Consider the following 16239-nt stretch of genomic DNA (forward strand, 5'->3'; position numbering starts at 1 on the left):
AAAATTCTAAAGTTGCTTGCATTTATAGAATCTCTTGCTTTTTTCATAAGAGAATATCCAACTACTCAAGTCAAATTTAGGTCACATTGTAAAATCAGTCACAAACCTAATCACAGTGATATTACAACCATAACTGATGGACACACTATAACTTCTCCATAACTCTCTCTGGTTCTACCTTGTGCCAGCCTCCGGAGCAGCTGCTGGCGGGCAATGATGCGGGAGAGACGCAGGGCAGAGCGTCGTTTAGGGGTATCACCCAGCCTCAGGTAGTAGTCATGTCCGTCAGGTGTCATGGCCTCCAGACAAGTACTCTCACTGGCACTGTCGCCGTCACTTTCGCAGTCGTTGCTATCACCCTTGGCACTTTGATCCATACTGTCCACAGTGTCATCAAATTCCATGCTCCTGCCGTCTGTAACATCAGCACTGTCCGCACTATCCTGAGTACCGACAGTGTCAGCACTCTGTGCATCGTCCTCCACATTGTCCACACTGTCAGAGATGGCTGCACTCGTAGGGCGTTTAATTTTTCCACTAACCACGTCACCAATAATATCCTCATCTCTGGCAGTTTCTGTTGCACTAGCATTGTCCACATTGTCCAGATTGTTGTTCACTGTCTCCTCATTCCCTGCAGCACTTGCTGGGTGTGCACCTCCACAGTGTGCTGAGGCAGACACACTGTCCATATTTACAGCACTGTTCACATCATCCATAGCGGTCATACTGCTGCCCACAACCTCCATAACATAACAACCAAGTCCTCGCTAACTTACAAGTCTTCCTCTCTCTCGGCCTGATGAGTTGTTTTGTGTGAGCACTCCTTGTGAATTCCTGCCTCTAACATGCCCTCACTGGAAGCCAAATCAGCTCCCCACCCGCCTGCCTCCTCCCCTCAACTCACCACAGTTGAACAAACACACAAGTTTCATCACACCACCTGACTCAGATGACAAGCCTTGTTCTAACCCCCCCTCCCCACACACACACAAACACACACTCACTGTCTCCTAAGCTGAGATGGGAGGAAGACTCTCAAACTCTTGTTTCCACAATGTCTTTCCTTTGGTCACATGACCAGCAGTGGCCAATGACATGTGAGCTCAGGGAACACTGCCTTGCTTCCTGAAGCTCTGCCAAAGACGCAATTTGGTACATGCCTTGGGCATATGTGCATGTGTGTCCGCGTGCGTGTGTGTGTGTGTGTGTATGTGAGAAGGGCATATCTGGGATGGGAGATGTGATCAGAGAGGGGGTAGGCCTGGAGAAAACCACCATCCCTACAGCCATATCCCGATGTGAAAAGGAAAAGGGCAGAACAATGGAGAGTGTGTGGGTGTGTGAGACAGTGCTGAGGAATGTATGTAGGACCAAAGCTATTGTTATTAATGCTGAGTAGGATTGTAATGCCATTGAGAAATGTCCCCTAAATCCACGCCATCAAGTTCACACCACATGACATTTGACATAACTGTTCCAGCACATATACACCACCCATATTACCTGCTTGGGCCTCAGATAGCAATACATCCAACGTATGTGCATTTGACACATAGCATCTGTAGAGAGAACGCTAATGTCTGAAATGTGTGACTGAATGTTGTCATACAGTAACTGAGTTAGCAGATAAATGTATGGAATGCAGTGAGAGGAGGAGGCAAGTTTATACTTTGACCTAGTTTGGCAGAATGGAGGAGTTGGCAGGACTGGAGGATATAAGGGGTCATTTTAATTCATTTTAGGGAGGTAATAAATAGGCAGGGGGTAAGAGCCAGATGGGGGCGCACGTGAAAAGTAGGTCATAGCAAAGTCAATTTCAGGTCAGCAGTCTCTCTCTCTCACGCACACGTGCACACACCTGATCTTACAGAAGAGAGGCATTACTGAGGAGCTTTTTAGTCTGCAGGTCATATGCTGTCAGAGGGGAGTGAGTGAACAGTCTGAAATCCAAGAAATGTGCATTTATCACACATCACAGGTCAAGCTCAGAAAAATAAAATCAGTGAAGTTTTGAAATATTAAATGTGTAATTTGATTTGATTTGATTAGACTGCCCTCTTGAGGCAATCTCAGGGAAAAAAAAATATCAGTCTAAATAAACTGACAAAAAGAAAATACCATAAAGAACACTGAGCAAAGCACTGAGCAAACATTACCACTGCTGCAGGCCACAGCAGGCTGAGACAGTAAAGTGATAGTGAGCTAAACTGATGTGTGTAAATGGACTGGCACAGGGCAGGGCTGTAGTAAGGAATCAGTAATATAATAACCATCACTCTGTCTCAGTTACAGCCGGCCAAGGCAGGGCAGAAACTGAACAGACACACTACAGAGCAGACTGAAAATCCTGCTACAGCAATGCAGTAGATTTCACCTATTGATACAACTCACAAAGATAAAAGCAGAAGTGAATTAGGAGACAAAAACAGTCAAAAAGCTGAAGATCTTATTATGGAAATCCCTGATACTAATGTAACCAACCTGAGCTCTGAGGTTAGGGTATTTCCAAGCTCAAGGATCCTGACTGTCAAAGCACGGACACCTTTAATCTTTAACCTCAGATACAGCTCCATGCCTGAGCATCTCAGACTGAGCTTGGGTCCAAGAGTCAAACTGGCAACTACATAATGACAAAAAGATTTGATGGAAATACATGATTCAAGGTTTAGATCTGTGTAAATTCCTTTATCTGCATCTCTGTTTCCTAATGAACACAAACACACACACAACACTAACACACACACTAAAGCAACCATAAGACCCACAAATCCCACACGCAAGGGGAGATCCGACCCCCACCGCTAACCTAAAAATCTGTGGGATTACAACTAAATCCAGGTGCTATTGTGAACTCTCATTTTTCTCACACGCACACAAACATACACATGATTGAACGGAACTATAAACGTAATCAAATAAACTTTGCCACTGAGTCAATGTCAGCACTTATCTTGCCTTGATCTGTCCATTTGTTCATTAATGAATTCAACCAGTTATATTTACAGCTGCTCAGTTCTGTTGTTTCATCTAGGTGATATTTGGACTTCATCTATGACTATTATGTTCTTTTTTTGTGCTGATAAGTGCCATATCAGCTTTTGTCTGGTGTGCACTATTTGTTCCTGTGTGTCTTCATGTAACTGTCTTATTCTACTTTTTATTTGATTTTATGGTGTTGCAGAAAACTGTGTGGGCAAACTCCAGCTAATAAACACAATTCTGTTGTTCAGAAACAGAAATGACAAATAAACATGTAAAATGACACAGTTTTAAACTGAAAACATCTGACTAACTCTCAACATGGACCTCCTGATATGGTCTTCCAGTGCTTTGACTAATAGTGTGGAATATTCACTGCTGAATACCAGTATAACGGTAAGGCCAGATGTGCTCATTTTAAGGAGCCCGCCCCTCGAAAAATCTCCAAATCTGATCCAGACAGATGTGAACTGTGTGTGCCTTGAGAGCTGATGGGTTAAGCAGTGAGGTGAGGGAGGGGGGGGGGCGGTGGTGAGGCGGGGGAGGGGGGTTTGGGATCTGGCTAGAGGACAGGATAAAGGGGTGAGAAATAAGGGGAAAGAGGATTACTGGGGCAGCAGGTGTTCTCCGATGCTCCATTTGACCGATATTCCTTCTCTTATTAATTATGCGGAGCCATCACAGTTATAATTATCCATCAATGCAGTCCTGAAACGACCTTTAACAACGCCGAAGTGGCACAGTGCTGGTCACACGTGTGATTTATCACTGCACTTGCAGTAGGCCTAACGAGCACAGTGGCTTTGACCGATACCGTGGCCTGCGGTGGTTTGTGGCGTTGTGGGAATGCTCGTCGCTTAATTTGCTAAAGAGGCGGGCACCTCGGTAATTATATTAAACCGAGGAGACAGCTGCAGCTCTCTGCATCTCTCTCTCTTTCCTCCCTCTCCTCCCTCTCTGACGCACAGTTGAGATAAAGAGAGAGAGGGAGAGAGAGAGAACTCTGCGCATCCAGGCCACAGTAAATACACAGCAAACTGACTGACCCTCCAAACTTGGTGCATTGGCGCGTACATTAACAATATGTGACTCCGCGCAGGTGTATATATGTGTATATATATATATATGCAATCCGCAAACTATTAAATCCCCTCGCGTGCTCTGGACAATTCAATAAGCAAATTGGACCATTCTCCGGACTAGGAACAACAAATGCTAGACGGCTGGCATCTGAAGCCCTGGCTGTACTCCTGTCCACTGTACATGCCTGTGCTGTTTTGAGCACTAAATTTGACAATGACCTTCCCAAAATATCAGGGAGGGCGCTACGCATGCCGCAACAAGCATAACACAGAGGCTGTATGAGAGTATAGACTGGGATTATGTATTCGATATTCCTTTATATCCAGCAAAGTTGTTTAAAGGTCTATATTCTGTGTGGCGGGTAAATAAACATGCGGTGAAATTATGACCTTTAACAGGGACAAGAAAACAAAAATATTCGTGTAGTCAATTTTCATCCCAAGATGTATTTCTATTTAATTTCTAAGACTCTATGAGGTGCCTTAAGAAAGCAGTTCACGTCTCGTGTTGCTGTAACAGTATGTACCCTAATGGATCTAGTTGACAGACTTGTGTCAGTCAATATGAGAATAAACTGTAGATCCCGCACATTACAATAAGTTTCACTTCCTCTGGTTTTTGGCTCTCTGACCTGCCAGCCGTCTCTCCCGGACATTCCTCCACAGCAGATCCCAAGCCCAAGCCTTGGACGTGGAGTCCCTCAGCTGCTCGCTGATCGACCGCCGCAGCTGTAGCTTGGCAGACTTTCGCTGGGTTGTCATTGCGGCGCGGGTGGACGCATATTCCCGGACTAAAAGCAGCGGTCCGTCAACAGCCGTTATTCCTCAGCGTCTTTTAATTCCAACGTGAGCGGCCGCCGGCGGCTGGGACGGTAGCGCGCGCGTCCCGGGGCTGCTGCTGCTGCGTCCGGCTGCCGCAATGGTCGTCACCGCTTCACCTGGTATGGGGCTTCGCTTCTTTCGCGCTGCGTCACCTTCCTGCACCAGCGGAGGCGGATGAGGTCCTATTGGCACGATTTGGACCCGCTGAAGATGTACTGATTTAATTGCTGCAGCATTTCTGCCCTGCTCGGTCCCACTGCCCGACTCATCTGTTTATAGGGCGAAGGTGCAGAAATGTTTCAACACAACTTCTGCATGTGAGGCTGGACCTCTGACAAGGCGAGCCAGATGTGAGAGGCGGTTTCCCCACTCTCCATGTGCAAGACTCTCTCTCTCTCTCGCTCTCTCACACACACACTAAACCTACATCTTCTCCACGACCCAAACCCACCCACTCACCCAAACAAGGATCTCTTTCAATCCCCTGACACACACTAATAACACGCAGTCATGCCACACACTTATGCACACAACTTGCTACTGAGTTGTGTTGCCAGGGGAAGCTTATTTCCATAGCATCTCTGGTCATTCAGTCATAAATCTGACCTTAGAGGGAAGTGGTACAAACTGTACCAACAGACATGTTGGGCTTCATTAGTGACTGGTTTAATAATTTCCCTTATTTCCCCTATTACTTCCCTTCCTTTCCAGTTGAAATAATAACATTTACCCACTGCATGTTACAAAAACTCCACAAAACAGTTTAGTTATAAAATATTTTTGTCTTATCAGCTGCTCAAAACCAAACAATATACAATTTCTAATGACAGGAAAAAGAGAAAAGCATCAAATTGCGGCTTAAGAAGAATTTAAGCTGAATGTACTAAATGTTAGAAATTGTAGCAGCAGTGGAAACATCTTGCTGTGATGTTAGTGCTGTTTAAGTTCCCAGTGTTCCACCAGAATAAGAAAGACATGACAAAATGGACACAGGAATCCAAGGCATCCAAGTGTTTCAGTGGATTTTTTAGGTGACTGCATCACAATATGAATACGTGACTGTTGCTTGACTAACTGAATTAAAGAGTGAGTGTACACGGCAGCAGAAGTGCACCAGTCAGCCTGACAACTTGAAGTGAAAGCGCAGGAATATCAACCATCTGAAGTGTCTCTTTTTGTGAGTCTCTGACAGGTCCAGAGTTTTGGGAATTTCATCCTGAGTTACTCCCGTGTCATCCCAGGAATGCCAGACAGAGTGATCAGAGCAGTCCGGGACGCTCCTCAGCTGCCGACTGCTTGACACCATCGGATGTCCTGTTTGTAGTGTTGAGTTCTAGGTCAGCATGGGATCCCTGAGCAGAGCCCTGATTCAACATTTCAGCCTGTCGAAACACGTGTGACATTCACAGCAGTCAGCAGAACCCTGAGCTGATCTGGACACTGAATACCACTTTACCGGTACGGTTGACTGTCATTAAATGGGGGCTATGAATAATCGCTTGAGGGTGAACAATTTAGTCTTCACCCAAAATGTGACTTCTGCGGTTGGAGTGATATGACATCAAACATACAGCACACATGTTGAAAGGGAAGACTGGAGTTCACGGCCCAACTTTCTTTGCCCTGACCCACTGCTGCCTGGTGTCCAGTAACAGTGTAGCTGTGGAGAGACCCCGTGATTTATATTCCTGCTGAGACAGGGGTGAGATTCATGGCTGGCTCTGGCAGTCAGCAGGGATGAGGGGTAAAATGTTTTAGGGGGAAAGATTGCTGAACAATGAGTAGCTGAGTGGAGGAGGAATCAGAGAAGGAAGGAGTTGGGGGGCTGATGGGTGACTAAAAGCAGAGTGGACTGACATGATGAACAAAATATCAAACATCTGGTGAGGGATGAGAGGAAGCGAGAAAACATGTAAAATCACACACTTCATGGAACAAAAAGGATGAAATTTCCAGTTTTTGTTTAGATTGTTCTAATAAAGCAGCATCATGAGATTCACGAGCGTTAAATTTGCAAATAAAGAGGATGAGGCAAATTTCAAAGTCACACGACATGTTCTGACTCATCTTTCACAATTAATAATCTCAAATAAATTTAAATAATGAAAGGGAGGAGATGAGGAACAATGTGACAGTCACCGCCCCTATTCACAGAGAAAAGCAGCTTTTCTGCTTTGATTTTTTTCTAAATATTAGAGGCACAGTTAAAGCTAACGTATGCACACCAACCTTGTGATGAATTGGTTATCTCCTAATGGTTATTTTGAGGTCTGTGTGCAGACATTAAACACAGAAATGTCAAATAGAGAGCTGCAACTAACTGATTATTTTAACCATTGATTAATCTGCCAATTGTTTTCTCAATTAATCATAAGAAAACAGCAAAAAATGCCAATCATAATTCCCTAGATCCCACTGTGACACCATTCAGTTGTCCAACTAATAGTCCTAGCATCACATACAACAAAGAAAAATCCTCATGAGTAAGCAGCTGGAGCCAGAGAATTTTTGCCATTTTTGCTTTAAAGAAATTTCTTAAATCATTATCTGATTATTAAGATTAGTTTTCTGTCAATCGACTAATCAATAGTATGATTGCAGTTGTTTCAGCTGAAGTGAAATGTTACAGAATATTTCTTCAAGGGTAAGCTTCTCCTTTACAGCCCAACTTTTAAACTGAAGGATAAAAACAGATGCAATAATCTGACACAGTTGAATCAGTCTGATTTGTGCATTTGGATCTCAAGCTGAGACCACGACATATGTGGGCACATGGCATTGATTTGTGAGCAATGGTGCCAACGATCCCTCAAAAGAAGATGTAGGCACTAGATGCTGGTGCGCAGGCTGAGATTTTGAGTGGGAGAGTGCTCATCATGTTGAGCAGAGAACTGAAAAAAGCAGACAGGAGGCGGTGAACCTCACAAAGGAATTTAGGCTTGGAGAAGAAAAAAAGAATAAGGCTCTGTGGGATTGAAGCATGTATGTGCTTTTAAAGTGGGTCTAAGATGAACCACCGACTGAAGGAAGTCATGGCAGACACAAACGAGGTGCTTATTTCAGGTTACAAACATCTAAGGTCTCCTGAAATGTCTGTGAAACTCCTGCAAATGAACACTCCTACACTCCCAGACAGCAAGCAATATCTCCCAGACCCATGCAGTACTTATAAAAAAAAGTATTTCTGCCTCATTTCAATAGTGACAGTAGAGGTGACAAGAAATGCAGGAGGGGGGCATGCAGCAAGGAGGTACGTGGTGTGTGCTCTACCAGGTGACTTCACCAGTACTTTAATGTTTACATTAACATTTAAACTCTTTCTGTTCCTATATAAAATATAGCCTACAGACTGCAGGAAAACGACAGAGCAAAGATTTGCAGACATTTCCCTGTTGTCTCAGATATTCCTCAGATGCAGGGAGGAGATGCCACCTCCTGTGCACAGGGTATGAAAATGATGCAAATCATTTTCTAAGGCCTTCACCAACACTGAATCTCAACCCAATTAGGTATCTATGTGATGTGATTTTTGACCAACGTCACCACAATCATCAAAACACCAAATGAGAGAATATCCTTTAGAAAGAATCGTGTTTCATCTCTGCAGAAGAGTTTCAGACTGAGAATCTCTGCTCGATCAGAAGTGGCTTTACGTTTTCAAATTGCAAAATCAAATTCTGGATGGTAGTAAGAGTCACAATTTGAGAGAATATGTGAGTAAGAGATACTAAAAATGTTAAATGGGTTGCTGTTACAGTTTGTTGCTAAACAGCAGAGAGCTTTCCTGCCTCTGTCCATTCAATTAAGCAAAAAATATGGAGGTCATGATGAGATTTTGTTTTGAAAGCCTGTGTTCATAGTGAGGAATGTATTTAATACATCTGTTACTAGAGCAGTTTCTGAGTGCTGTTATGTCTTGGAGATGGAAGGAAATCACCTGTTGGATGTGATACTAAACAAATATTATAAGTACAGTACAGAACAGAAATGTTCTCATAAAGGGAAAATGAGCATGTCTGAGCAATTTTCTATTTAAAAATGTCCTGGAAATATAGCCTGTGTGACAGACTGCACGTGCACTTTTCTTGAATTTGTGAGATGTGGTTTGGACAGTTGTACACGTGTTAGAGGTGATAACACAGTGTAAACACCAAAGTGAAACATAAACTTAACATAGAGCACAAAGTGCACAAACATGAAGCACGAACGCTAATGTATATATGTACAAGTGACTGCATATATTCAGTCTGCATATACACATACACACATAACCTAGTGACCTGTGCTCTCGTGTGTGGGCTGCAGGATTAAAGGATTTTAGCACATTATCAAAGCCAACTACAGGCACAACTGGCTTATAATCAGAACTCTCTGACATAACTCTGAGGAGCACGAGGATTAAGTACCACTGACATTTCTGTGTTTTCTTAAATCCTTCTGAGCATTTCCTATTCATATATAGTTCCCTGGGAAATTTATTGGGGAAAATGGATATGTGACTGCAAGAAGCCCAGAGAGAGAGAGACCAGGGTCAGTATTTCAAGTCTCACACAACTCTGTTAAACTGCAAGGTTAATCAAAATCTTCAATTGAGAAGACAGAGAATCTGCAGTACTGAGGACCAGGCATGGTGTCAGATTGGTCTTTGTTTCTGTTTCTGCCTATAAGAGAAAGGAGCAGCTGGGAAAAAAAAAAATAAAAATGAATAAATTCTCTAAAATTCTCCTCTTATTTCTTTTCTGAGAGAACCTCTGGCAAATTAATTCTACTAATCAGAGACACTAAAATTATATTTTACTCTTAAAAATCTTAACTGGACTTATCAGCCATTACAGAGGTAGATATGTGCTCCTAAAAGAGATGGAGTGGACTGAAGTTAAGAAACCGAACAAGTGTGAAGGAAAGAGGCCACAGGTCAAAAATTAAACATGTCTGTGGGAAAACTATAAAACTTCCAGTGACTTTGATTTCTCCTCAGGGATGATACACAGCTATGATATGTGGATGGTAAGCTGGTCCCTGAGGTCAACCTCTGCTCCAGGCAAAGAGAGAGAGAACACCACAGGAACACTGTCTCGCAGAAGCAGCAGCCAATCAAAACAGCAACCTAACACATTCCAAGGCTCAAACAGCCAATCAAAGCAGCACAATGGACATGTTCTGGACAGACCCGAGATCTGATTTTCAGAACAAATACACAGCAGAGCATGGGCGTCTCCACGGGGAGAGCGATCAGATCTCGCAGCGGTTACAGAAATGGACAGGGCTGGTTTGGAGGAGGAGGCTGCTGTCTTCTATAGAGGCTGAAAAGAGAGGAGGAGGAGATGGCGGAGCAGGGGGAGGAGGGCGAGTTTCTCTCTCCTCTTCCCATCTCCAACGCCAGGTCATCTGAGGTTAGGAAATTGTGTCAAATAAGCAAAACGATGAGCCAGAGTCAAAAAATACTGCACAAACTGCATGTGATGGTCACAGAGATGCTCAAAGCCCTCTCTCATATTTTCATTGGCCAATCTCCAGTGACTAGAGATGATTTTACAAATACTCCTGTTATATTTTTATCTGCTAAGGTTTTAACATCACTTACCATCTGCAACTTAAGTATCTCTAAATCACAATGAAAAATGAAAACATTTAATTGTTGTGCACTATTTAATCTTTTCTATTTAATAACAAACTCCCAGTTTCCAGGGTTTTCTGTCACTGAGACTCTCCTGCACTGATAGTGTTACTGTAAAAAGTCAATAGCTGCATATGCATGCAGAGTCTGGATTAACGAGTTCAAACCGATCAATAATTTAACAGGTCACATGAGACTTTGACAAAAGCATCTCATCCAACCCATTCCTCCCTCACTGATTCCTTAAATTCACATCTGCTCAGCTACCATGTACCCTCCCTTCTTCTTCTTCCTCCCCCTCCTCTTTTATCATTTATTTCCTCCTCTTCATCCCTGCCACTGTCTCCCTGGTCTCTGACTTCTATTTTCAGCAACACTCAGCCATTCAGGCCAAGCTGCTCAGCTCACTTGACTCTGCTTTTTGAGCCTGAAACACACATACATACATAACCCCTCCATACTGATGCTGTATGCCACAAATCTTGAGGTGCTGCTGCAATCAAAACTAAACAAATGAGGAATCCAGACTGAGAATCATCATCCACGTAAGAATCCAGAAGCATTTCTCAACCTGTGAAAGAAATTGTCAGCAGCTTGTTACCTGCAGAGAGCACCACCAGTCTGCTTGAGGTGGAAAACCTCCAGATTAAATGAAACCATTGAACAGATGGCACTGCGTGACCTTGACCTAAATTCCTAGCTCATACTATCTGTTTTTAGTGATCCCTGAGAGCACACACACACACACACACACACACACACACACACACACACACACACACACACACACACACATAATCATCTTACTGTGTATCACATTCCATATGTTGCTCATTTCCTCAAAAAGCGAGGCTGCAGGATTCAGATCACAACATCTGTTTATGTGTTCACTAATGATTATGTTCTTTACCTGCAGCAACCTAACATGAACTGAAAACTGAGAACTGTATACTTAATTGATTATTTAATTATTTATAATTACTTAATAATTACTTAATTATAAAAACTTGAACAATGAGGTAAATAAAAGCAAAAATAAGGCACAGAGAGTTATTCTTGATCGCGCAAAGATAAAATGAACTTTTAATTAAAAATGACAAACCCTGAAGTTTGATACATCATATGTGATTGGCAGGTGCTTCTCGCAAAGGCAAAGAGATGAAATGAAAGAGAAAAGACATACAATGGTGTCTCTGAAGGCCAGAAAACAGTCAACGCAAATTAAGACAAAAAGTAAAGCGATAAAAGATGTGAAGTCATTATCGTTTAAAGCACATTTGATTTTCCAGTGGAAGAAGGAGAATGCCTGAGTGGAAACAAATCAGATTTTCCTGCCTGACATTTGAGTTCAATCAGAAGGCTTCTCTCAAATACAGTACGGTAGGATTTTTATTATTTTAGGATCTATAGGCTTCTTATGTGTCATCACAAAGGGGCCTAAAATGAAGAGAGAGCGTGGAGAGCCAAGATTGTACCCATCTGTTCACGTGGGCCTGAATCAACAGTATCAACGTCTCTGTCAATATTTCTGCACAAGCTGTCGAGGAATGCTGCTCTTGTCATTTCCTTAAGCAAAATGGGCCAGAAGGAAAGTGGGTCAGGAGCTAATTCGGAGTGTCTGTCCCCCACTCTCTCCAATAACAACAACAACTTTCCTTGTCCAGCCCGTGAAGATAACAGACATCGTCCACCTCCTGTTCAGGAGACTGGATCACCTACAGCAGGAGATGGCTATCACTGTGGTCCGTCTGAGGCCAGAGGACACAAAGCAAAGGTCTCAGCCTAAGGACCAAAGAGGAGAGATGATATAGATGGGAAATAGAGGAAAGCAGGGCTGGGATATGGAAAGCAGACACAGCCTGAGGTATAAAGTACGGGCCTGAATGGGGAAGGGTAGACCTTGTATTTGGAGACAGAAGTGGGGGTTTTGAAAGTGGAGTGCAGAGGGCTACAGGGTGCAGACTGTGGTATGGAAGTAAGCAGGACCTGGGGCAGGACCGGGAGGGATAACAATAGTTAATGGACAAGGAGGAAACTCCACAGGTCACGGGAGTGCAGATCACAGGCTGATAGGAGGTCTTGTTGCTGAGTTTCTCATTTTAAAGGCACTTAGCAGTGACATACATATAGTGAGGTTTTTCATTGTTAAAATAAGCATTTTAGCAGGAAAATCCTCAAAGACAAACTTCCTTCCTCAAGCCTCTTCTCTTTGCTAGTATAGGGTTGCGGGACCACACACAAACACACGTGTGCACACAAATATGCACTCATGCATGTGTCGTGAAACACACATGCCAACACACGCACACACAAGTAGGAGAGTCTCATGAACACATTAGTGGTGTTTAACAGCTGCCAAACATAATGGTATTTTTGCTGCAATCAAACTATCATTATAATGTTCTCATATACTGATTAACTGAACATGGCACCCATTCTCACAAACATCATGAGTGTATAATTATAGTGAAACATTAAGATTGAAGAGTCGTTATGGTAACAAAGTGGAGCTCCACTCACAGCATCTTTTCGCTTTGCTTCACTGCTTTGGTTAATGTTATGCTACAGACTCAGAGATGAATGTTTACCTTGTATGTAAACGGTCATCTTCTTTACTGTGCAGGTGCTGCGTAGTGTAAGGGAGGCTAAATGTTCCCATTATTGTAAGAAAAACATTTAAAGCTGCTATAATTGATATTTTCATACAAATAATGGATCAAACAACTTGGTGTATGCGAATGTGACAAACCCAGAGAATTGTCACCTGACTCAGATGATGTGTGTCTGTATGTTGCCTGTTTATCTGATTACAACGTTGATAACATATCAAACTGATTGTAAGTTAATTCTTAACATTTCTGACATTGATAGCCAGCTTCTTTATGTGCAAATTCAAAATAAGGATAGAAACAAGCAGATATATGAAAATGTATCAATGCTGTATTCCACGTTTTGCCATGTTAATCTCTTTTTATTGCTACCAAATTGAGATAACAGTTTGGGATTTTGCTGTAGAATCAAAGTTTTAACAGTAAATGTGTGTGTTTATTTGTGTATTAATGCATTTGCATTGCGTTGGATGTGCATTCTTTAAATATGTAGGAAAAAGGCAATGGGTGCAACACAAAGAATTCATAGTGAGGTTTAGGGAGACTGAGTATCAGGCAGTCTGGAAAACAGCAAACAGTTACAGTAAAACAAGTCAAGGTGGAAAATAGACATGGAAAGAAAAATCATTGTGCTGGATTGAGTTACAGTTTGAGTGGTCAGAAGAGACAGCAGAGGGCAGAAAGACAGAGGGAAAATGAAAAGGGAGAGGTGAAGGAAGAAACAGAGGGAGAGCCCGGGACCACAGCCAAATCCACTTCCAGACTTGTTAAAGCACTGCTGCTCACTGCTGCAATATTTACCACACACACACACACACACACACACACACGCTGACTTACTAAATACTGAGTTAATAAGGGACCTCCAAGCGTCACAAGCCCACCTTGGGTGGGTCTACACATCACAGCTTCTAACAGACACACACATGTTAACACCAACAAGTCACCATCATTAAGTTATAAAGACTTATCGCTGGTTAATTGCTGAGTGCACTGCTTTTCTGTGTGTGCATCACACACACTGGCAGTACTAGAAGTTTTTCCACACTCACACACACATGTACAGTATACACACAAACAGAGCATTAATAGTCTCATATGGACAGACTGAAAAATTCACAATTCCAGCACAAGTTAAAAGAAAATGTTGAGGTGGTGTGTGACTTTGCCAACAACTCAAACGAGAGAAAAACATTTGGGTAAAATGTCAGCACGAAACTGCCTCTTAGAAAATCTGTGTCGGCCGAAGCCATACATCAGCTGAATCCCTCCAGTCAGACATATTAAAAACATATTACAGACATGCAAGGGACGCACTAAAAGGATTCATGAGCCATAGGTCAAGATTATCCACAGCCTCCCTGAGCACTTTCCAATAATGTGTAAAGTCTGACGGATTATATATCTTCTTCTAATCCTGGACTTCAGTGAAATTGTAGAGAATGTGTGTCAGTATGAGTTTGGTTCAGGCTCAGGTCATCTTTAGCTTACCAGCAGCTCTAAAATAGCAGCACACATCTAAAATATCTTTGAGTGGTAATTTTTACCAGAGCAGCAGCACTGCAGTGCACTCATCCAGCTCGTCTGAAAACACGTAGAGCTGGAATGAACAGCTGGATTAAAACTACATTCATTTTGCTGGATTCTAATGCCCAATAACGAAATGTAGCAAAGTTTCATCTACATAAGAAAATGCATACAGTATATTGTATATACTGTACACAGCAAAAAGACAACATTTGTGTTATTTTAAATGGGGAAAAGGCTGGAGCACATCAACTGATTTGGAGCCTTTTATAGTACAAATGTTTCACTGCCACTATACCTTACCATCCTGCTTGAGCACTGTGAATGGCTGCTGTCAGATTAATTCAAAACATAATATTAACAGTATTCAATTATCACTGCTGATAAAGTTTAAGTTGAGTTAAAAGTCACTAGATAAAAGACTAAAATCCTTTGAAATTGTGTCGTCATTTTAAGCTGTTATGAGCTCTGTCTTCACTGGTTAAATGCGTCACTGTCCCCGTTCCCTATAAAGATGTGTGTGTGCGTGGTGTTGTAAAATTTGGCAGGCCACATGTTAAAGCAAAATCTCTTGAAGATGCTGCTAAATCTAAACAATGCCTCCCTCTGCTGCAGAGGCAACACTGGCTCTGCTGACAACTGAAAACTAAAGTTACGATTTACTGTATGAAAACATTTAGTCATTGCTTGCAGTGTGGCCTTGCATGTGGTTACAGGCTATTTCAGGCGAGTCTTTGTTGACAGCATCTTATTTCTGGTTCTCTTACATGTAAAATTCAGGAAGGAAGCATATACTAAATACTGGGAGGGGTTAAGTAGAACTTCTAAACATATTTGAAGTTTAAATGAGGACTGAACAAAGACCTTATTAGCCACTTTCTGTTGAGGAGACCAGATATTTGAAAGCCAAATCAAGCAGGCAAACTAAATAGTCATAATCCCTTTTGTGCAGTGTGCAGTGGAGCTGAGGTAAGATACCATGGGCACCGTGGAGGTAACCTCAGAGATTAAGAGATCATTGAAATGCAAACAAACTTGAGATCAAGCAAAGCGCTTCAGCATCTATACAAAAATACTCCTCAGTTATTACATATTAATTCCCCAGAGAAAAAAAATGTATTGAAAATAAATCCTTTCATCTTTGCAGGGATTAAAACATTTTGCTCAGTGGCTTGAGGGCAGATTTGATTTAAACCAAATACCGTCTTGGCATGCATTCACTTTCACACCCACAGACATTCAAGAAAAGAAAAAAAAGGGCACACGCAAAGAAACACATCAAAGACATGAGCTGAGGATTATTAGGAAAGGTATCAACACCAGAGGTTCTAAGGAGGAATTCCCTGTTTATCTGGCAGAGAGCAGAGTGAATGTCAACTATGTGAGCAGAGATATGTGCATATCATATCCTGTCGCTTTGCAGCAGAGACACAGACCACACAGGCCGACAAACACTGATTGATTAGACAAGATTTCTGTCAAACAGCCAAAGTGTTTCCTCATATCAGAGGAGAAAATAAACAAACTCAAGTGAGAAAACAAACCTGAAGCATGAAAGCCCAAACAATGAAACTAATCTCCACTCCTCCGTCATTGCTGT

The 16239-nt window shown here is 42.3% G+C and overlaps 1 protein-coding gene across 4 annotated transcripts in view; it reads right to left on the minus strand.

Annotated features, from left to right (window-relative positions):
* Positions 1-16239, minus strand: part of stard13a (StAR-related lipid transfer (START) domain containing 13a) — a 48620-nt gene that overhangs the window by 20489 nt on the left and 11892 nt on the right. The window contains exon 1 of one of the 4 annotated variants that reach the window (XM_018691189.2): positions 4697-5441. The exons of 2 other annotated variants lie outside the window; for them this stretch is intronic. In XM_018691189.2, coding sequence (XP_018546705.1) covers positions 4697-4826 — 130 coding nt within the window. In that variant the 5' untranslated portion in view covers positions 4827-5441. Of the gene's footprint in view, positions 1-178; positions 1597-4696; positions 5442-16239 lie in introns of those variants that run through there. One more of the 4 variants, XM_018691186.2, reaches the window with a different exon arrangement.

The sequence above is a fragment of the Lates calcarifer genome, linkage group LG20 (genome assembly GCF_001640805.2).
Source record: "Lates calcarifer isolate ASB-BC8 linkage group LG20, TLL_Latcal_v3, whole genome shotgun sequence".
NCBI lineage: Eukaryota > Metazoa > Chordata > Actinopteri > Centropomidae > Lates > Lates calcarifer.